Genomic DNA, 23,357 nt, shown 5'->3' on the forward strand with positions numbered 1-23,357 from the left:
AGCCCTGTCATTGCTCTATTCCCCTTGGCAGGGACTCCGCTTAAGCCACCGACACCCAAGTGGTAGTGAGCGCCATGTCCAGTGACCCCCCACCTCAGCCAATCGCCACTCAACCAAATGGCAAGCCTCAGCCCCAGGGGTAAATACTCTAAGAAAGATCAAGCTTGAGAAAAACCATTATGTTTTGAGAACTGTAAACCACATTACATCCTATATTAGTATTCAGTAGATTAGATCTTTCACATCACTTTTTTTCTCTTTTTTTCCCCTTTAATAGCATGCAGACCTGGAGTTGGGACAAATTATAGCACTGCCATGGGCGCTTATAACACTTGTAAAATGATGATAATAATAATAATAATAATAATAATGGATTTATAACGAATACTACCATTCCACATATTTCCCCACAAAGAGTTATCAGAACATATAATTTAACAGTAATGGTCCTTTGAGGCCAAGCCCAACAATTTGAATTAGAGACTGAATTACAACTGAAGTATAACATGAAAATACATAGACAAGGCAAATGAAAAGAAGAGAACTTTCAAAAATCAAAAATGTTTTTACTTTGCAAAGGCATCTGTGGGAATCATCTCAGAAATATGGGTAATAAACCCAAGATTGCAATCAAATATGTACAGGATCCACTAGGTTCTTCTTAATTGCATGTGAATTTGTTTTTCAGAAATAACAAATGCCCCCTTATAAAGCAGTTGGAAGTAATTAAGGATAACTTCCTTCACCCATAAACCCATTGTACAGTCTACTATTCCAATCTAGCACTGAAGTTCTTCCAAGGAGGGCCACTGAAAGTTCCCAAATAAAAGAGACAACACATTTATGTAACAGCACAATCTTAAAACAGTGGTAGTATCAATCATTTATATGATACAATATCTATAAACTTGTTTCTTCACACACTCTAACTGGAACATTATAATGTCGGTCATCTTCTGTTATGAGAGTTACCACAGGCCAATCTGCCTGGTCATCTGGATATTGTGTAATAAATTCATCTGTTCCATATTTATACAGTCTATATACTTTTATTGTGTGCTGTAATGCATATCCAAGGAGAAACATTTCAACCTAAAAAAGAAGAAATCAAGATATCATAAAAAGCTAAAACATAAACAAACACACAAGTCCACAAGACCAATGTAATTACTTGCAACATGGATTTCCAGCATTTCTAATACAATATAAGATTTTATAGTACAGCAATTATGCATTTTCCTTTCTGTGAAACAACTTTAAAACCAATTACCCACATCCTAAGCAGAAGTGGGGAACACCCATGCGATCCGATCTCAGTGCGGGGGGGAAAAAAAAGGTGTCTGCACCTTTTCGTGCGGGTGCAGTGTGATTTATGCCATACAAAATGAATGGGCTCAAATTGCACTGCAAAGAATTACATGTGATTTGAGCAGGAATGCGGTGCAATTCCTGTCCGAATCACCAGTGCGGATTCCCGTTCACCTCATTCACACCTTAGCATTTTGGAGATTGAAGCTCCAAAACGCTGGAGGAGAAAAGAAGATATATTTGATTCACATCTCTACTCAAAGTCACCTGAAGCTCAAAAAAGTTTTGGACCTTTTTTTGTAGCTCGAATTGGGCAGATTTGAGCATTTTTGCTGTGTTTTTATTCCAATAGAAATAAATGGAAACACACCATTCGCTCGTTTGTGTACGCATTTGCGCATTTTGTTGCACATGTGCATGCAATTTTCTGCTCAAACTAAAAATTCTAGAGCAAAAATAGCTAAAATATATGAATAAATGTAAACTAAATTCACAAATAACTAAAAATCATAAATAAATAAAATGAATTAATATGCAATACATAAACAAATGATAATTAACCCCTAACCTTAAAAAATATTAAATACATTATTAGAAATTATAATAATAAATAATAATACTACACACCCAAACACAAAAAAAATAATATTGATAATTTATTTGTGTTAGGCTGTTTAGTTATTTATTATTATTTTATTTTTTTAAGGGTTAGGGAGCCTCTGGTATGGTCAGGCAGTTAAACTGACGGGAAGCATGAATGAACTACCACCTTGCTCAACAGTGTCATGGTAGTTTATTGAGAACTCTACAAGCTGACAAAGGCAGTCGGACCTTGTAGTTTTCCCATTTCGGGAAAACTGTGAATGGATGCCACGTCCGGGACCCCCACACTGCCGCCTTTGTTGCAGATTGTGAGAGTTAGCGGGGGTGTGTGCGTTTGAGAAGATCCCCCGCTAACTGTCAGAGCGAGGAATCGGGGAGAGCGGGGGCCGGTGCATCTGTAACATGTTTCACATTAAATATGGGTGTAACGTGTTAGGAAAGGGGAAATTATACTTTAAGGCAGGGGTCTCAAACTGGTGGCCCCTCCAGCTCTTGCAGAACTAAAAGTCCCATGAGGCATTGCAAGGCTGACAGTTACAAGCATGACTTCCACAGGCAGAGGCAAGATGGGACTTGCCAGAACAGCTGGAGGGCCATCAGTTTGAGACCCCTGCTTTAAGGTTACAAATCATATGCCCTTTAACCAACCCCCTTTATCAGGTCAGGGGTTGATACCGATCTCTATCGTTTATTTTGATATTTTCTCCTGTTCAATTCTGATATTAAATAAACACATTTTTCGAAAAAAAACTGCATAAGTGGCACAAAAAACAACCCAAGGAGACGGATGAATTCAGAATTTAAGAAAAGAAATTAAGCCGACAGGTCCTGCATGCAGTCAAAGCTTACACTCTAATTTCTAACACTACAAATTTAATCAATATACATTCTGATGACAGACACATTTTTACTACCAAACAACCAATACGTTTAAGTAATGTATTTATAATATCCTAGGCAGCTTTATAGTCAAATACTGTAAACATACACTGTTGGAGATTGGATGTACGTTACACATAATGAAATTTTTTTAACTAGAAAGCCTCATTAATGAAGCATAAATAACACAAATGATGCATTTATCTTTTTCATTTATACTTAAACATTTAAATACCGTATTTATTCGGCGTATAACATGCACCCTAATTTTAAGAAAGCCTCCCTCCCCAGTACAAAGCCCCCCCCCCCCCACATCCATTATACATCCCCCATCCATTATACAGCCCCCCTCCCCAGTATACAGCCCCTGTCCATTATATATCCCCCCCATCCAGTACACAGGCCCTCATCCAGTACACATCCCCCTATCCAGTACACAGCCCCACATCCACTATACATCCCCCCATCCAGTACACAGCCTCCCCATCCATTATACACCCCCCCCACCATCCAGTACACAGCCACACTGCACTCTCATGAGACCCCCAGTCTCCTGGGACAGTGCTGCCAGCATTCTCTACAGTTAAGTAAAAAAAAAAAAAAATGTCAGCCCCTTCCACACTGCGCTCCTCCTGCGTCACTCCTATTGCAAACTGAAGCTTCCATCTACATCAATAGCTCTGTTTTTTTCACTGACCTGGTCACATGAATGCTCTCCTCTGATGTTACACAGTAGGTCATGTGACTGCTCTCCTCCTTCAATCAAAGCTACACTCAGAGAAGGAGAGCAACCAGAAAAAAACGGAGCTATAAAGATATTTAAAAGCTTTGTTTTACAATGACACTGACACAGGAGGAGTGGTGTAGAAGGGGTTGGCAAGTGACTTTTTTTTTCTCAACTTCAGACTATGCAGGGAGCATTGTTCCAGGGCCAGGGGATGTGGGACAGCCAGCCTGACACCCCCCCAATGGGTGGCTCCTGGGGCAGACTGCCCGATCCCCGCCCCCTATTGGTGAAACATGATATCGGCGTATAACACGCAGGCACCGTTTACCCTCTGTTTTAGAGGAAAAAAGTGTGTGTTATACGCCGATAAATACGGTAATAACCACAGGTGTAAATTTCACAGCATTAATGGAAAAATCAAACGCAGAAAAAAAAAAAACACATGACCTATGTGTGGAAAAACATTTCCAAATTAGTCAGAGCAATTTTCTATATAAAGTTCTACTACTCACAATAACAAATAATAAGTATTGTCAGGTATCAGTTGTCTGAAGTAAACAGTTCAACAGGCATTGCTTGGCTTGGGAAAACCAACAAGGTACACAATACTGCACAAGGGAAGAGCGGTGTGCATCTCCACCCATCTATAGGATTTCTAAGTTCAGAAAACGACTACTAGATCCTCCGTATCATAAATAAAATAGGAGGAAAAGAAAGCTCTTTCAGTTTTGGAAGTAAAATATAACACAAAACAACAGGTAAAAAAATGGTGCAGTTCAGAACACAAGAACGATCCATTAGCTACAAAAGAAATGGAGACATATGTCCAACACAACTACAAAGTACAGCATTGTTACATCACTACCAATGCAATGGCAGCACAAGATACACAAGCAATAAAAAAAAAAATATTATAATGAAAAAGTTAACCATTCAATACAACTAGGATAATAATATGTGACAGGGGAGTTTATTATCCGTTATGGAGGATCATTAAAAAGTCTATTCATGACTAGATCAGGGTACGAGTGTAGGGTTGCTCAGTCACTTACACTAGATCTTTTCAAAAATTTGAGGCCTACGTTTATGTGCTTTGCCATTGCAGGATATAATTTACCCTTTCTCTCAAAAGACATGTACATTATTAACCACTTCCAGACCTTAGGTGTTTTTCAGATTTGGTGTTTGCAAGACTAAAACTGTTTTTTCTGCTAGAAAATTAATTAAAACCCCCAAACATTATATATATTTTTTTCTAACACCCTAGAGAATAAAATAGTGGTCATTGCAATACTTTTTGTCACACCGTATTTGCGCAGCGGTCTTACAAGCGCACTTTTTTTGGAAAAAAATCACTTTTTTGAATTAAAAAATAAGACAACAATAAATTTGGCCCAATTTTTTTTATATATTGCGAAAGATAATGTTACGCCAAGTAAAATGATACCCAACATGTCACGCTTAAAAATTGCGCCCGCTCATGGCATGGCGTCAAACTTTTACCCTTAAAAATCTCGATAGGCGACGTTTAAAAAATTCTATAGGTTGCATTTTTTGAGCTACAGAGTAGGTCTAGGGCTAGAATTATTGCTCTCGCTCTAACGATCGCGGCGATACCTTACTTGTGTGGTTTGAACACTGTTTTCATATGCGGGCTCTACTCGCGTATGCGTTCGCTTCTGCGCGCAAGCTCGTCGGGACGGGGCGCGTTAAAAAATTTTTTTTTTGTTTTCTTATTTATTTTTATTTATTTTATTACTTTTTACACTAAAAAAAAAAAAAAAAAAAATTTGATCACTTTTATTCCTATTATAAGGAATGTAAACATCCCTTGTAATAGAAAAAAGCATGACAGGTCCTCTTAAATATGAGATCTGGGATCAAAAAGACCTCAGATCTCATAATTAGACTAAAATGCAAGAAAAAAAAAAAAAAAAAAAATTGAAACTGTCATTTTTTCAAATGACAAAAAAATAAAATGTTTCTTTAAGAGGCTGAGCGGGACTGACGTTTTGACGTCACTTCCGCCCAGCAGAGCTATGGGGACGAGTGAAGGAGATTTTTCCTTCAGTCTCGTCCCCAGTCAGCAGCCGAACGCACCCGATCTCCTCCGCCGCTACCGACGGCTCCGGTAAGCGGCGGAGGGGGGCCCTTCTCCCGCCACCGATAACGGCGATCTCGCAGCGAATCCGCCGCGAAGACCGCCGTTATCGTGTACAGGACCGCGCACACTAAAGATGGATACCTCGGTTGTGGCAGCAGCTGCTGCCGTTACCGAGATATCCATCTTTAAAAAAAGGACGTACATCGTCGTGCGCAGGTCTGGAAGTGGTTAAGCACTACAGTCCGGAAGGATTTGCCCCCTTAATGACCAGGCCATTTGTTGCGATACAGCACTGTGTTACTTTAACTGACAATTACATGGTCCTGCGACTTTTCCCTAAAAAAAGTGGATGGGCCCTTTTCCCCCACAAATAGAGCTTTCTTTTCGTGGTATTTGATCACCTCTGCTGTATTTATCTTTTGCTATACAATTCATACATACACACACACACACACACACACACCCCATATATACTCGAGTATAAGCTGAGTTTTTCAGCATATTTTTTGTGCTGAAAATGCCCCCTCTGGTTATACTCGAGTCTGTGCCTGCATCCCTAATGAGAGCCGTGTCACGCATACAGTCAGATGGCGGCCATCCATCCAGTGTTCAAAAGCCACGCCTCCTCCTCGTTTGTGTCTGTGATAGGGGAACCCTTTTCAGGGTTGCCAACTTTCAGTAAATTTACAAACCGTTTGTAAAATCCGTAATTTTTGCATCCGTCCATAAATGTCCATTATGGACGTGTAGTCTGTATGTCCGTAATGGACAATTATGGACAGATTCAAAAATGGTAAAATCCGTAAACGGTTTGTAAATTTACTGACGGTTGGCAACCCTGCTCAGTTTCCCAGCAGAGAGTTAGTGCTCAGTGTTCCGCCTATCAAACACATCCGCTCATCCTCGTCATTAGTTATGCAGATCAGCACAGTGAGGCTACAATGTGCACGGGAATGTTTGTAATGGCACAGTGAGGCTTGCAATGGGCACAGTGAGGCTGGCAATGGGCACAGTGAGGCTGGCAATGGGCACAGTGAGGCTGGCAATGGGCACAGTGAGGCTGGCAATGGGCACAGTGAGGCTGGCAATGGGCACAGTGAGGCTGGCAATGGGCACAGTGAGGCTGGCAATGGGCACAGTGAGGCTGGCAATGGGCACAGTGAGGCTTGCAATGGGCACAGCGAGGCTTGCAAATGGGCATTGTTGACCCTCTTATCCACTTACAGTAGCTGCTGCATTTCTCACTCTAGGCTTATACACGAGTCAATACGTTTTTCAATTTTTTTGTGGTAAAATTAGGTACCCCGGCTTACACTCGAGTATATATAAAAACAAATGTATTCATTCGTTTAGGCCAATATAGTCTTCTACATATTTTTGGTAAAAAAAATAAAAATAAAATGCAATAGGCGTATATTGATTGGTTTGCGCAAAAGTTAAGGGGGGAGGCATTTTACCATGTTACACCCTAAATACAGGGGACACAGAGGAGCCTTAGCCTCCTTTCAGGGTGTCCATTATACTCTGTGCAGAAGGAATAATTGTGTAAGTCTCAAGGATGGGAATATAGTGAGTGAGCTATGATATACATATTTTTACACAGTTCAGAGCCTTCCAGATCAGTTAACGATGTATATTTGTTATCTCACACTGGTATATACTCATTAAAGCCATTGTACTTAAGAGTTGTTTTCATATGTTGCCATATCTTAGGATACAGATTAAAAATGGAGTAGCATGTGTGCTCAAAAAAAATCCTGCTTGCAGGGTTGAAATTGAAAATATTTTAAAGAAAATAACTAAATAGAGGAGATTGAACACAATGGCTGTGCACTCATACATTCTGTATTCTTCACAAGCAGTAAATGAGCTTAAAGTGGTTTCTTACCCTGCAAGGTAATGTCATAAAATGCTAGTATGCATAGCATACTAGCACATTATGTTAAACTTAAAACAATGCTCTTCCAGCGCCGAGATGTCAGGCGCACCCGTCTTGCTTCCAGGTTCACAGACTCCAGGTCTGTGACTGGCCAGAGTCGCAATGACATCACTCCTGCACATGCACACAGGAGCCGCCGGTTACGGCACATGGCTCTGAAGGAAGGACATGGGTGTCCGTTTCTTCCAAGTACATGCGCCACTGGCTGCATGTACAGTAAATATCTCCTAAGGTGCCCATTTAGGATATATTTACACTACCTATTGGCTTACCTATAGGTAAAAGTTAGTGATGGAAGTTTACTTCCACTTTAAGAAATCTTTAACTGGCCTCTATAGATGATGGCACTGTGGTGCAATTCATTTTTAAAGATCACAAAAGAAGCACTGAACTCTTCCAACTAAACCCATGTTTCTGAACTCACTATGCCCCTCCTTTCATCGGAGTGAACTCATGTGAACACAGATCAGGAGCTCTGGCAGGTGAACAGGGTGTGCTTGAGCTTCTGAAAGACTTGGGCTTCTTGTGAGAACTTTGAGGATGTATTGCTCTACAGTGCCTGCACATACAGAGCACAAATTTGGAAAATATTTGTCAGTTTTCAAATGGACAATAAATAGTGGGGGTACAGATTTAACAAATGAGACAGGGGTATTAACCAAGTATAAAACTGCAGGCCAGCAAAAATTATGATAAATATCCATGCTTCAACTATCGGCTTGATGCTGCAGCTGTCCCCCATTGCCTTCAAGAACTAAGCGACCACATGACAAAAAAGGTTTGGCTATACTCCTCTTAAGCAGCAAAACAGGAACTCTATCCCCTTTCCCAAAACAAAATCATAATATAGATGTATACACAGTATGATGACATGAATATTAATGCAATATCTGACTATTTGGTGAATAAATCAATCACGCTCTATTTTAGTGATTCATGAAAATAGTGTCATTTGGCAAGTCAGTAGCCATGACTTTATTGCTTGCATAGTAGGTTCAGTTCAGTGCCTCATTAGGCAGTCAGGACAAATTTTAAAACATAAAAACAGTCAAGGATTTGATCAAAGTATGCCAAGGGCAGCAACATTTTTTTTTCTTTTCCTTCTCTAGTAGGTTCACTTTAAAGTCCTAATCCAAGAACTATATCTCAAAATATCTAAACAACTATGGACAGCAGATGCCATCTATTCAAGACACAAGTGCTAATCTTGATGGCACATACCTGTTCAAGGCCTCCAGAGTGTCCCACTTGATTCAAGTGATTCTTCATAAACTCGCAAGGATTATTAGATGTGTTCCTAGCAAATAGCAGCCAAGAGAACACAGGCACTTCCACGCCATTCTCATTGGCATTGTATAAGTCAACAGCAGTTCTCAGCATCAAAAACTTCACAGCCTCATACAAACAGTACTCTTCTTCTGTTTGGAATATCTCATCACAAGCCACTTGTTTTTTATCGGAAATCTTCATTTTGCTCATTTCAGCCCACTGGAGATAAAGGAGAGACAAAAAATAAACACAACACTCAATGCTATTACTCTTCGAGGAGGCACTTTCAAAAACCACATTTGTGTGCACTTAATACTAAACCATCACAAATCATCATTAGCAAATTAGGTTGCAAAAATATACATATACATACACACCGCCAAGAAACAAAACGTAAATCAAGTACAGTGACCACTCTTGCACTATAGTGCAGTGGTTTTGGGCTCAATTTCTAATCTGAAATCTGCTGTATTGTGTGTTTCCTGCTAGTGATCTCACACACTAACATACAGGGAGGGAAAAAAGGATTTGATCCCCTGCTGATTTTGTACGCTTGCCCAGTGACAAAGAAATGATCAGTCTATAAATTTTAATGGTTGGTTTATTTTTACAGTGAGACAGAACAACAAAAATATCCAGAAAAACACATTTAAAAAGTTATATTGATTTGCATTTTAATGATTGAAATTAGTATTTGATCCCCGATCAATCAGCAAGATTTCTGTCTCCCAGGTGTCTTCTATTCAGGTACTAAGCAGAGATTAGGAGCACTCTCTTAGGCCCCTTTCACACTGGGGCGTTATTTGAGCGTTAATTGAGCATTTTTCAGGCGCTTTGGGGTTAAAAAAAGCCTGTAAAGCGCCTGAAAGAAGCCTCATCTGCAATCCCAATGTGAAAGCCCGAGTGCTTTCAGAGCCCTTTCACACTGCCAGCGCCCGATAAATGCTGGTAAAGTGCCGCTAAGACCCCTTTCACACTGGGGCGTTTTTCAGCCGCTGTGGCATTGGGAAGGGGCACTTTAGGAGCGTTGTATTCAACGCTCCTAAAGCGCTGCAAAGAAGCTGCTTGCAGGACTTTTTGTTGACGCCCTGCTAGCGCAGCGTCTCAGTGTGAAAGCACTTTCACATTGGGATTGCAGATGCAGCTTCTTTCAGGCGCTGTTTTTAACGCTAAGACCCCTTTCACACTGGGGCGTTTTTCGGGCGCCTTAGTGTGAAAGCACTCGGGCTTTCACATTGGCATTGCAGATGCAGCTTCTCGCAGGCACTTTACAGGCGCTTTTTTTTTTTAAAGCTAAAGCACCTGAAAAACGCCCCAGTGTGAAAGGGGTCTTAGGCTGGGTTCACACTGATATGACAGGACTGTTGTACGACTGGCATCCTACTTTGCCCAGCGGCATCAGTCCTACATCAGTCCTACTTCCATCTGACTTGAATGAACAAGATAAGATTTTGCTCTGACTTTGAGACAGTCTGACCTGTCTTTTGACCAATCAAAACAATCCCAATGTGAGATAAATTCTTTTTACTGCTGTTATAATCACCATGTCGGATGTCACGAGTCGGATGGTTAGGCCAGGCATCCTAGTTTGATCCAACTTCAATTATATTTAATGGGCTGCAGTAGGACTAAAGTCGGACCAAAGTAGTGCAGGGAGCATTTTCAAAGTTAAACCGATTGTGTTGGACCAGACTCCCCCCATAGGGAAACATTGATTTTCACACATCATGCGAATGTCGGAGCGTTTGTCATACCAGTGTAAACCCGGCCTTAGGCCCGGTTCACACCTATGCACTTTTAGTGCTTTATGCATTTTGCAGATTTGCACTACAGAACATGTTCCATAGGAAACCATGCTAAATGGACTCTAGTGCAAATCGGCAAAATGCAAAAAAACTATAAAAATGCATAGGTGTGAACCGGGCCTTAAAGGAAGTGCTCCTAATCTCAGCTTGTTACCTGTATAAAAGACACCTGTCCACAGAAGCAATCAATCAGATTTCAATCTCTCCACCATGGCCAACAACAAAGAGCTTTCAGAGGATGTCAGGCACAAGATTGTAGACCTACACAAGGCTGAAATGGGCTACAAGACCATCGCCAAGCAGCTTTGTGAGAGGGTGACAACAGTTGTGTGCAATTATTCGCAAATGGAAGAAACACAAAATAACTGTCGATCTTCCTCGGTCTGGGGCTTCATACAAGATCTCACCTTGTGAAATTTCAATGATCATGAAAACTGTGAGGAATCAGCTCAGAACTACACAGGAGAATCTTGTCAATGATCTAAAGGCAGCTGGAACCATAGTCACCAAGAAAACAATTGGTAATACACTAAGCCGTAAAAGACTGAAAAATTCTGCAGCTCCTGCAAGGTCCCCTTGCTGAAGAAAGCACACGTACAGGGCAGTCTGAAGTGTGCTAATAAACATCTGAATGATTCAGAGGAGAACTGGGTGAAAGTGTTGTGGTCAGATGAGACCAAAACCAAGCTTTTTGGCATCAGCCCAACTCAATGTGAATGAAGGAGGAGGAATGCTGCTTATGACTCCAAGAACACCATCCCCACTGTCAAAGTTAAAGAGCTAAAGATTTGAGTTACCAAATGTCAGCTGCAAAATCTTAACGACTTGGGGAAGATCTGCAAAGAGTAGCGAGACAAAATCCCTCCTAAAAAGTGTGCAAACCTGGTGGCCAACTACAAGAAACGTCTGACCTCTGATTGCCAAGAAGGGTTTTGCCTCCATGTGCCAAGTCATGTTTTAGGGAGGAGTCAAATACTTATTTCACTCATTAAAATGCAAATCAATTTATAACTTTCTTTAAATGCATTTTTCTGGATATTTTTTGTTATTCTGTCTCTCACTGTTAAAATAAACCTACTAGGAATTGACCGATTGTCCATGGCCGATATTCACTTTTTTTAAAAGTGACAGATATTACCGATATTGCTTCAAGGTTTTTTTACCAGGGTGATGCATGTAGAAGCATGCCGCTGCATGCATCACCCCTGTACCATTGTTTACAGCGGACGGTCGGCTTTATTGTAATAACCGATGCCGCTCGGCTGTTTTTACAAAAAGCAGGAGGGGATGCTCCCCTCCCGCCGTGGGCTCTCCCGTCTCACTGGGATGCCCGAGCAACCAGCCGACATGTCCGACGGCTGGCCGAAAGCCCGAACATGCCTATGCTTCGTTCGGGTCTCGGATCTAGTAATCCGGAAGCAATGTCATGACATCACTTCCCAGATTACAGGCATCTTAAAGGCGCCAGTTTTAAAAAATAAAGTATTCAAAAATGCAGATCTTGCAGAGGAGGGGTTTGGGGTCTTATTGACCCCTCATCTCTCCATAAAGAGTACCTCTCACATGAATATTACTGTCACAAGGGATGTTTACATTCCTTGTGACAGCAAAAACAGTGCAAAAAAAAAAAAAAAAATTTAAAATGTACAAAATATTGGCAAAAAAAATATCAGCTATCGGCAGGAAACATGATATTGGTCGATCCCTAAAACCTACCATAAAAATTATAGACCGATCATTTTTTTTGTCAGTGGGGAAACGTACAAAATCAGTAGGGGATCAAATACTTTTTTCCCTCAATGTATGTTATCCAGTGCTCCCTCAACAAAAGTGGTTATTGTTCACATACCCTCACATGTACTGTGTGTATATAAGAATTCTTTGTATATGGAACAGAAAAGACAAAAACGGATTGTTAGAACAAATAGAATAAAATTCATGTATTGTCCATTGGCTAACTGTACAACTACTGTACACTCCAACGTTCCTGAAATTCTACCTTCAACACTTTGTAGCTTCTTATTCGCAAATCCATTTCTGATGAAGTTGCTAAGCAGATTAGTAGAGGAATGCATTTTTGTGTCAATATTAGCCCTGTGTTCTCTTCACTGAAATGCAGGATTATGCTAAAATGATATACAAGATACTCAATACAGGATTATGTGAAAACTATATATAGGATACTCAATTCAATCTATGCTTGATGTATACAGAAAACTGCAGTGCGTAATTTATGAAATACACCTTTTTACAAACTCCAACATTGATATATCAAGTCAGCTTGGAGCCTTGTGCTACAGAACCATTTCATTTTACCTTTAGGCCCTTCTCCCCACCGAAGCCGGCTATGCAGGCGGATGACAGGTCTAGGTCTGCTCTACTTATGCACAGCGTATATGGACAAACCTGCTCTCGTCTATGGGCGGTCGGACGTAAAAGGGCCACCTGTCTGTTTACATCCGACTGTCATCTGATCCGATCCACCAGACAGATGGGGAATGGATTCCCCATCCGTCTGTTTTTAGTGGACAAACCTGAATTGGAAATTATACCACACTCCTTGCTTCTGAACTTTAGCCAGATATACTCAGAACAATAAATACAGCTATGTTAAAAAAACAAACAAAAAAAAAAACAACACAACATTTTAAATGTATATCCAACATCCTGTTGATTGCCGTTTCCTGTAGAAATCTACTCTCCTGTAGAAATCTACTCTCCAATAAAGTGGTCTCCTCTTTACAGCCCTGAACTTACCAATAACCATTTGACTAAATGCAAGGAGCATTGTAAAAGGAGGAGAGGACAGAAAGGGGTGGGAGGCTGTCAGGACTTTAACATATTGCAATGTTAGAATTAAGGCAATAAACCCATGCAGTGCCAGAAATGCAGTGCTGTGAAGATGACCCTACAATACTGGAAAGACGATTTTTACAGTACCAGACAGCAGGACAGGGAATACACTTCACTACAGGTAAATTATGTGACTGAAGCTGTACCCAAAAAAAACATTTTATTACTAAACTTCAGTTTTAAAATATATTGTGGGTATAAAAAAATAATCAACCCCCCCTTATAATAATCACATTTCGTTCCTTTGCAGCCTGAATTTAGGAAAGACACAGTTTTTATTTTATCCAGCTGTATTTACTCAGTGAAACTTATAACATCCAAGTAAAAGATAGAACACTGTGTCAGAAAAATAAATATAAAAAAATCGGAATTACTGAGTTGCAAAAAGGATCACCCCCTTGTGTATTTTGCCGATCCACCTTTAGCTTTAACCACTTCCTGACGGCCGTACGACTATATACGGCCGCAGGGTGGTTCAACTTGTCCGGGAGGCCGTGTTTTTACGGCCTCCCCTTTCCGCGCTCCCAAGCGCGCATCGGGGGAACTTCTGTTCTGGCCGTGTCCCTTGGACACAGCCAATTACTGATCGCGGTAAATAGCCAATCACAGCGGCTATTTACAGCGCGATCTGTGCGGCCAATGAGAAATGATGTCAAATGTAAACATATGAGATCATCTCTCGTTGCCGGCTCTCCCTCCTCACACAGACAGCGCGTGTGAGGAGAGAGAGATACCCTGTGAGTTACGAAATTGTTACAAAAGTGTTACAGTTACAAATCAGTGCCCAATCAGTGCCACCAGTACTACCTGTGCCACCAGTGCCAACCAGTGCCACCAGCGCCCACCTGAGATCAGTGACGCCTCAGTGCACATCAGTGCGTATCAGTGCGTATCAGTGCCCACCTGTGCCACCAGTGCCACCTGTACCCACCTGTGATCAGTGCCGCCTCAGTGCACATCAGTGTGTATCAGTGCCCAACTGTGCCACCAGTACCACCTGTGCCACCAGTACCCATCTGGCCCACCTGTGATCAGTGCCCACCTGCCACCTCAGTGCACATCAGTGCGTACCAGTGCCACCAGTACCACCAGTGCCCACCTGTGATCAGTTCCCACCTGTGATCAGTGCTGCCTTAGTGCACATCAGTGCGTATCAGTGCCCACCTGTGCCACCAGTACCACCTGTACCACCAGTGCCCACCTGTGATCAGTGCCCACCTGTGATCAGTGCCCACCTGCCACCTCAGTGCACATCAGTGCGTATCAGTGCCCACCAGTGCCCACCTGTGATCACTGCCGCCTCAGTGCGTATCAGTGCCCACCTGTGCCACCAGTACCACCAGTGATCAGTGCCCACCTGTGATCAGTGCCCACCTGCCACCTCAGTGCACATCAGTGCGTATCAGTGCCCACCTGTGATCAGTGCCGCCTCAGTGCGTATCAGTGCCCACCTGTGCCACCAGTACCACCTGTGATCAGTGCCCACCTGCCGCCTCAGTGCACATCTGTGCCACACACCTGTGAAGTCACCATGTCAAAAACGTCTCTTTTCCGCCGAGCAGGCATATGAAATTATTTCCACGGCTGACGAGAGCAACGGGGAGCTCTCTTCCGATTCCCATTTGGATTCCGATTCGGATGTAGACTACGAGCCAGTCTACAGCAGTGGAACAGCGACAGGCTCAGAGGGGGAAGATAGTCAGCCCGCCAAAAGAAGGCGCTCTGGTGAGGAGGCAGTGGCATCCACCAGCACCGTCATGCCATCCACCAGCACCGTCGTTCCATCCACCAGCACCGTCGTTCCATCCACCAGCACCGTCGTTCCATCCACCAGCACCGTCGTTCCATCCACCAGCACCGTCGTTCCATCCACCAGCACCGTCGTTCCATCCACCAGCACCGTCGTTCCATCCACCAGCACCGTCGTTCCATCCACCAGCACCGTCGTTCCATCCACCAGCACCGTCGTTCCATCCACCAGCACCGTCGTTCCATCCACCAGCACCGTCGTTCCATCCACCAGCACCGTCGTTCCATCCACCAGCACCGTCGTTCCATCCACCAGCACCGTCGTTCCATCCACCAGCACCGTCGTGCCATCCACCAGCACCGTCGTGCCATCTACAAATACTGAAGTGCCATCCACCAGCACCGAAGTGCCATCCACAAATACTGAAGTGCCATCCACCAGCACAGCAGTACCTCGGCAACAAAGACCAAGGACCCATGCAAGCCTTCCCTATGCCCTTCAGTACCCCTTGTGGCTTCCTCCAAATTCCGGAGAAGCCAACATTCCCCCTTTCACTGCCCAGCCAGGAGTCCAGGTGGACATGTAAAATTTTTCCCCAATTCATTTTTTTTATTTATTTTTAACTGAGGAACTGCCATCTAGCATTGTGGCCCAGTGCAACTTATATGCCCAACAATTCATTTCCAACAATCCGACATCGTCTTATGCCCGTCCCTTCGAGTAGAGAGACCTAAAAGTGGAGGAGTTTAGGATTTTTTTAGGCCTCACCTTTTGCATGGGACTCAACCCAAAAAATTAAAAGCATTCCTTTCGGTCCAAACGCCCCATTTATCATATGCCAATCTTTTCTGCAACAATGCCCAGAACCAGATACTTCATGATCATGAGGTTCCTCCACTTCAACGATAACACCCAGTGCCTTCCCCGAAATCACCCAAATTTTGACAGGCTTTTCAAAATTCGCCCCTTATTAAATTATTTTTCTGAATTATTCCCCCAAATATATACCCCGGAACAACACATATGTGTAGACGAGTCCCTCGTTAAATGTTGTGGCCGCTATGGGGTGAAGATTTATAAACTTTGTGAACGAGCCACAGGGTACTTGTATTCCTTCTTGGTCTACGAAGGGAAGGACGCCCAGCTGCAAATCCCCCCAATTGCCCAGACTACTTGGGAACAAGTGGAAAAGTGGTTTGGCAAATTATCAACCCCCTCCTGGATAAAGGATACCACCTGTACGTCGACAACTTTTATACCTCTCTTCCCCTGTTCCACAACCTTCATCGGAAGCAGACCCCGGCTTGTGGCACGGCAAGAAAGAACAGGAAAGGCTTTCCTCAAAGCCTTGTGAATAAGAAGCTGAGGAAAGGGGAATCGGCAAGTCTGCGCAACAAGGAGGTTCTTGCAGTGAAGTGGAAGGACAGAAGAGACGTATACATGTTGTCTTCCATCCACAACAATTTGTTTGTAGAAACCCGCAGAAGGCGTGGCACCACCATCCAAAAGCCAACATGTATCCGGGACTACAATTCGTTCATGGGGGGGGGGTCGATTTTAACGGCCAAATGTTGAAACCATACCTTGCCACAAGACGCACGTACCATTGGTACAAAAAAGTAGCTATTTATTTATTTCAATTGGCCGTATACCATTCCTATATAATTTATCGCAAGTCCACCCAAAACCCCCTACCCTTCCTTGGCTACCAGGAGGAAATCACCACTGCCCTGATATTCCCGAACGACCTACCCCATGACATCCGATCAGATGTTCTAAGTCGACTCTCCGAATGCCATTTCCCAGACAAAGTCCCTCTCACAGCAACAGGCCGACGAGGTAAAAAAATAAATGCAAAGTGTGTGCCAGTGAAGGAGTCAGACGAGACACAGTTTATTATTGTTCCAAGTGTCCTTCGCAACCAGGCCTCTGTGTAACTGACTGTTTTCGACGTTGCCATACCAAACTAAAATATTAATCCTCCGTTCCTGCCTTCACACACCTATACACCCCTTATGCCACTGCCTGCCCTGTAACTGACCCCGGCTTGTTTTTCGACCACGATTCTGCCTAACGATTTTGTAATACCTCTGCTTGATCTGGAATTGACCCTGGACTGTTTTTCGACTATTCTTCTGCCTAACGATTCTGCAATGCCTGATCTGGAACTGACCTCGGACTGTTTGACCATGTTTTTGCCTGCCTCATGGACTGATCTTATACCCTGCTACTGGACTAGTGGGATTCCACACAGGGGTCTCACATATGTGAGGGGCTCCAGAAAAGTTTTTCTGGATGAAGAAAACTTTTTTTTGTTTTCTCATCCTAGATTAGGGTCTGGTTGCCCGGAGGCTTCAAAGAGATTTGGGTGGGAGAAGCCTCTACCCCTGTCCCCATTCTGTCCTGAACGAGGCCCTACTTTACCCTGCTGCCTGTAGGACCTATGCCATCATGCCTCTGCCTGTTGCATGAACTGACCACCTGCACTAACCCTGACGGGACAGTATGCCTGCCTGGACGTTGCTGACCAAGTCCCTGCCTGGACCAGTGCTATCCTGCTGTGTAGAACTGCGCTACTATTACCACAGGTAATCTTTTGGTTACGCTTTGCTCGGCATAATGTATTTTGGGGTGTAATTCTTGGTATGTGCATGCTATGTGTCTCTGGAACACCCGACGGTGTTCCTTGCATGTTGGATCTCTGTATGTGGTCAGGCTGTGTAGAAGTCTCACACATGTGGTATCAGTGTACTCAGGAGGAGTAGCAGAATTTATTTTGGTGTGTAATTTTTGCTATCTAAATGCTATGTGTTGGAAATATCTTATAAATGGACAGCTTTGTGTAAAAAAAAAAAAATGCGTTTTCATTTTTTCCCCACATATTCCAAAAACTGCTGTAAAAAAATAAACCGTTCAAAAGACTCATTATGCCTCATAGATGATATGTTGGGGTGTTAGCTTTCCAAAATGGGGTCACTTTGTGGGTAATTCCATTGTCCTGGTGTTCCAGGGCCTTCAAAAGTGTAATAGGTAGTCAACTAGTTAGATGTGCAATTTATGCTCCTAAAACCCCCGATGGCGCCCCCTGCATTTTGGGCCTCTGTATGTGGCCAGGCAGTGAAAAAGCCTCACACATGGGGTATCGTTTTACTCAGGAGGAGTAGCAGAATGTATTTTGGGGTGTCATTTGTGGTATGCACATGCCATGTGAGAGAAATAAGCTATTACAATGACAATTTTGAGAAATTTTTTAAATGAAAAATAAAAATCTTAATTTTGCAAAGTATTCTGGGAAAAAATTACAACTTCAAATAACTCACCATGCCTCTTACTAAATACCTTGGAATGTCTACTTTCCAAAAAGGGGTTATTTGGGGGGCATTTGTACTTTCCTGGCTTGTTAGGGTCTCAAGAAATGAGATAGGCCTTCAGTACATCAGGTCTGATCAGATGTGACAATTTTTTATGATTTGCACTATAGCTTGTAGACTCTAAGGCCTTGTACTCACGAGCAGACATGTCCGATGAAACCGGTCCGCGGACCGTTTTCATCGGACATGTCTGCCCGGGGACTTCTGTTCGATGGCTGTACACACCATCGAACAGAACTCCGCACGTAAACAATACGCGGGGCGTGTCCGCGGTGTCGCCGCGACAATGACGCGGCGACGTGGGCGGGCCTGCCTTTTAAATGCTTCCACGCATGCGTCGAAGTCATTCGACGCATGCAAGGGATGGCGGGCGGCCGGACATGTACGGTAGGTCTGTACAGACGACCGTACATGTCGGGGGGACATGTTTCCAGCGGACTGTTTTAAAGCAAGTCCAGGAAACAGTTGTCCGCTGGAAACCTGTCCGATCCGCCCGAAAATGGTCCGCTCGTGCCTACACACGGCCAAACATGTCTGCTGAAACTGGTCCGCGGACCAGTTTCAGCAGACATGTTTGGTCGTGAGTACGGGGCCTAAAACTTTCACACAGACCAAATAATTTCCAAAAAATGTGGGTTATTTTTATCAAAGACATGTAGCAGTATAAATTGTGGCCAAAATTTATGAAGAAAAATTAATCATTTGCAAAATTTTATCACAGAAACTAAGAAAAAAACTTTTTATTTCAAAATTTTCGGTCTTTTTTCATTAATAGCGCAAAAAATAAAAAACCCAGAGGTGATCAAATACCACCAAAAGAAAGCTCTATTTGTATGAAAAAAATGACAAAAAAATCATTTGGGTACAGTGTTGCATGACTGAGTAATTCTCATTCAAAGTGTGAGAGCGCTGAAAGCTGAAAATTGGTCTGGTCAGGAGGGGTGTTTAAGTGCCCAGTAAGGAAGTGGTTAAATCACAGCATTTAGTCTGTTGGGATTTGTCTCTACTAAATTTGCACATCTAGATTTTGCAATATTTGCCCACACTTCTTTGCAGAACTGCTCAAGTTCAGTTAAATTTGATGGTGACTGAAGTCTTCAAGTCTAGACACAGATTTTCAATGGGTTTTAAGTCTGGGCTCTGACTAAGCCATGCAAGGAAATTTACTTTTTTTCTCCTTCAACCACTGTGTGGTCATGCTTGCTGTGTGCTTTGGGTCATTGTCATGTTGGAAGGTAAACCTTCTTCCCATTGACACCTTTCTGGCAGAGGGCAGCAGATTTTCCTCAAGACTTTGATGGTATTTTACCCCATTCATTACATCCATTTTTCCTTCTATCCTGACAAGTGCTCCAGTCACTACTGCAGAGAAACACCCACATAAAAGGATATTACAACCTCCATGCTTTACTGTAGGAATGGTGTTATTTGGATGGTGAGCTGTATTGGATTTCCACCAGACGTATTGTTTGGTCTTATGGTCAGATGAGACTAAATTTGAATATTTGTCCTCAACACATTTTTTCATGTGGCCTCAGAATCTTCAAAGTGTATTTTGGCAAAGCTCAGTCATGGCTGCATGTGGCCTTTCTTGAGGAGTGGCTTTTTTCTTGCAACCCTCCCATACAAGCCACATTTGTGGAGAATTTGAGATATTGTTGTCACATGCACACAATGACACTTTTTTTTTAATTTGCTGTAGGCCTTTTGGTAGTCTCTCTGACAAGATTCCTCCTGGCTCTTTCATCCAGTTTGGAGCAACGTCCTGATCCAGGGAGGGTCTGTATTGTACCAAATACCTTCCAATTCTTAATAATAAACTTCACTGTGCTTCTAGGCATTGATAAAGCCTTTGAAATGTGTTTCTCCTGACTTGTGCCTGTCCACAACTTTATCCCAGAGATTTTTTGATAGTGGCTTGCGACCCAGAGTTAATAGTTTGCTTCAGTTGCATTACCAGGGATTGAAATGCTCCAGGAAAGCAGTTTTCATGCTAAGCCAATCAAAATGACCACAGCTGACCACAGTTGAAAGTCAAATGGCTTTGTGTGCCATTGAGAAGGTGCTTAGCTACACCTGATTGAGTTTACAAAGTCATTTTTAGGGGGGGTGATCCTTTTCCCAACTCCGTGATTCTGTGTTTTATTTGTTTTTGACATGTTGGTATTCTAGGTTTCACTTGGATGTTATACATTGAGTAAATGCAGCTGGATAAAACAAAAAGTGTTTTTATTTCGGGCTGTAAAACAACAAAATTTGATCATTTCAAAGGGGGAAGATTCCTTTCTATATCCACTGTAACTTGTGTAAGTACTGGAATTTGTTCGGAAATCAACCTTGGTTATTCCTGCAATCACACTGGGAGAGAATGGGCAAGCTTTACCAGCCAATCAGGCTCTGCTGCGTGCATATGTGACATATATGACCACTTTTGGCACTATGCTACTTCTGTTGATCAGGGTCTATTGCTGTGACCAATCACCAATCACAGCAGATTACATGACAATTGTAAACAATGGATGGCTTCCTTTCATGCCATTCATTGTGTACAATTAAGTTGCTGACAGTGATTGGCCACAGTGATCACATGGTACAGACAGATCTGGTCTGAGTCGGAAGTTTGGCTCCCCCTCCTTCCATGTTCTGGGACACATCACAGGTCCCAGAAGACTACAGGACCATTCACAAAGCGCAGCACGGCTTGAGCATAAGCAGCAGGAAACCGTCTTTGAAGCCGCAAGGCTTCACTTCCCGTTTTCCTTACTTGCTATTCCGGCACCTGCACCCAAAGCCGATTGAATCATCGGTTTGGGTAAGGACGTCGCTGGATCCCTGGACAGGTAAGTGTCATTATATTAAAAGTCAGCAGCGACAGTGTTTGTCTCTGCCGACTTCATTTTTTTGGGTGGGCTGGAGCTCCTCTTTAACTTGGCTTTCAGTCTTGTGCCAGGAGCTGCTAGCTGACTTCTAATACCCTCATAAATGACTAAATATTTGCTACTTGCCTCTGTGTTAAAATGTGCGTGGACTTTTTAGTTCATAGAAGCAAGGAAAAAACATAACTGATGGTACCTGTTTAGAATGTCAAATTAGGAACAATATGAGCATTCTGAGAGGTTATAAACAAAAGTTTGCCTAATTGAACCACATTTCTTTCTTTATGCAAGCTATTTTCAAGCAAAGGGTTCGTCAATGTATACCTTTTTTTTAAGCAGTTCCAAGTATTCCTTTATCCGTAACCCAGGTGTTTTGCTTCCAGGACTCCAAAACCTCCACAAATTAATCCAATCATATGTTTGATTAAGTTTTTCAGGCAACTGTGAAGAAAAACACAGAAGAATAGCACTTTAAAATAGAAAGTCATACACACATACATGTACAGTAATCATATACATCAATGAATGTTAATACTAATGTAATGTAATATACATTTCCATGAAACAATGTACATACAAAAAATTCTGAATAAACACGAATCATGGATTATGGCAATAAGAACACCATTTAAGAGTAAGTCAATTGTTTGCTATACAAATCTGCACTGCAAAAAAGATGTTTAACCACTTAAGATCCGGAAGTTTTATCCCTCTTCATGACCAGGCCATTTTTTGCAATACAGCACCGTGTTAGTTTGACAATTGTGCGGTCGTGCGACACTGTACCCAAATAAAATGCATGTCCTTTTTTTCCCCATAAATAGAGCTTTCTTTTGTTGCCATTTGCTTACCTCTGCAAGGTTTCAATTTAGGCCAATATGTAATTTGCTAAATATTTTTGATAAAAAAAAAATCCCAATAAGTGTATATTGATTGGTTTGCCCTAAAGTTATGGTGTCTACAAACTATGGGACATTTTAAATGTATTTACTAGTCATGGCAGCAATCAGGGACTTCTAACAGGACTGTGATATTGCGGCGGACAAATCGGACACCTGACACTTTTTGGGGATCAGTGACACCAATACACACGCCCTGTACCATGACACTGGCTGGGAAGGGGTTAAAATAAGGGGTGATCAAAGGGTTAACTGCGTGCCTAGCCTGTGATTTAGTGTAGTGGGGAAGGCACTTTTACTAGTGGAAGGCATTGATTGGTGTTCCTGCTTTAGAGTAACACAGGAGCCATGCCTTCTGTACTCACAGATCGGCAATCTGTTTTGTTTACATAGGCAGACTACTGTTCTGACTGTGTACCGAAGCATCAGCTAGTGCCGGCATACATCAAGCGCGCCGTACCTGCTGATCAGCTCCCGCTGTGTACAATCACAGCAGGAGCAGGCCGCCACGTGCGCCCCCCAGACCTGGAGGTGTCAGATCATGTACATGATTTGGCACAGAGTGGCCGCCCTGCGCAGTAAATGTATGGTGGGCAGCCCACAAGTGGTTATCAAGATGCAGACTTGATGTACCATATAAGTATTTTTGTAGGTAAAAAAAATATTTATTATTTATTCTTTTGTTAGGGACCTGTAAAGCATTGCACCCATGATACCACAGTCCTACAGGCTGTCTGTGTATCTCTCTGCCTGTACCTCCGATATGGGCAGGCAGTTGCACCCTGACAGGAAGCTCAATGAACTACCACAGTGCTCAACCGCGGCCTTGGTAGTTCACCGACAGACAGCCACAAAGGCTGTCATACCTTGTAGTTTTCCCATTCACAGAACACTGTGAATAGATGACATGTCTATAATGAGAGGAGCCCAGCACATCCGCCTTTTTTTTCAGATTGTAACAGCTAGCGCAGGCA

General features: G+C 42.7%; 1 protein-coding gene across 3 annotated transcripts in view; it reads right to left on the reverse strand.

Annotated features, from left to right (window-relative positions):
* Window positions 1–545: 545 nt before the first annotated feature.
* Window positions 546–23,357, reverse strand: part of OTULIN (OTU deubiquitinase with linear linkage specificity) — a 150,686-nt gene continuing 127,874 nt past the window's right edge. For all 3 annotated transcript variants that reach the window (XM_040353551.1, XM_040353549.1, XM_040353550.1), the window contains 3 exons: window positions 21,809–21,925; window positions 8,782–9,048; window positions 546–1,092 (listed from right to left, as the gene is read on the reverse strand). In XM_040353551.1, the coding sequence (XP_040209485.1) occupies window positions 901–1,092; window positions 8,782–9,048; window positions 21,809–21,925 (576 nt within the window). In that variant the 3' untranslated portion in view covers window positions 546–900. The remainder of the gene's footprint in view (window positions 1,093–8,781; window positions 9,049–21,808; window positions 21,926–23,357) is intronic.

Source organism: Rana temporaria, chromosome 5, assembly GCF_905171775.1.
Source record: "Rana temporaria chromosome 5, aRanTem1.1, whole genome shotgun sequence".
Lineage (NCBI taxonomy): Eukaryota > Metazoa > Chordata > Amphibia > Anura > Ranidae > Rana > Rana temporaria.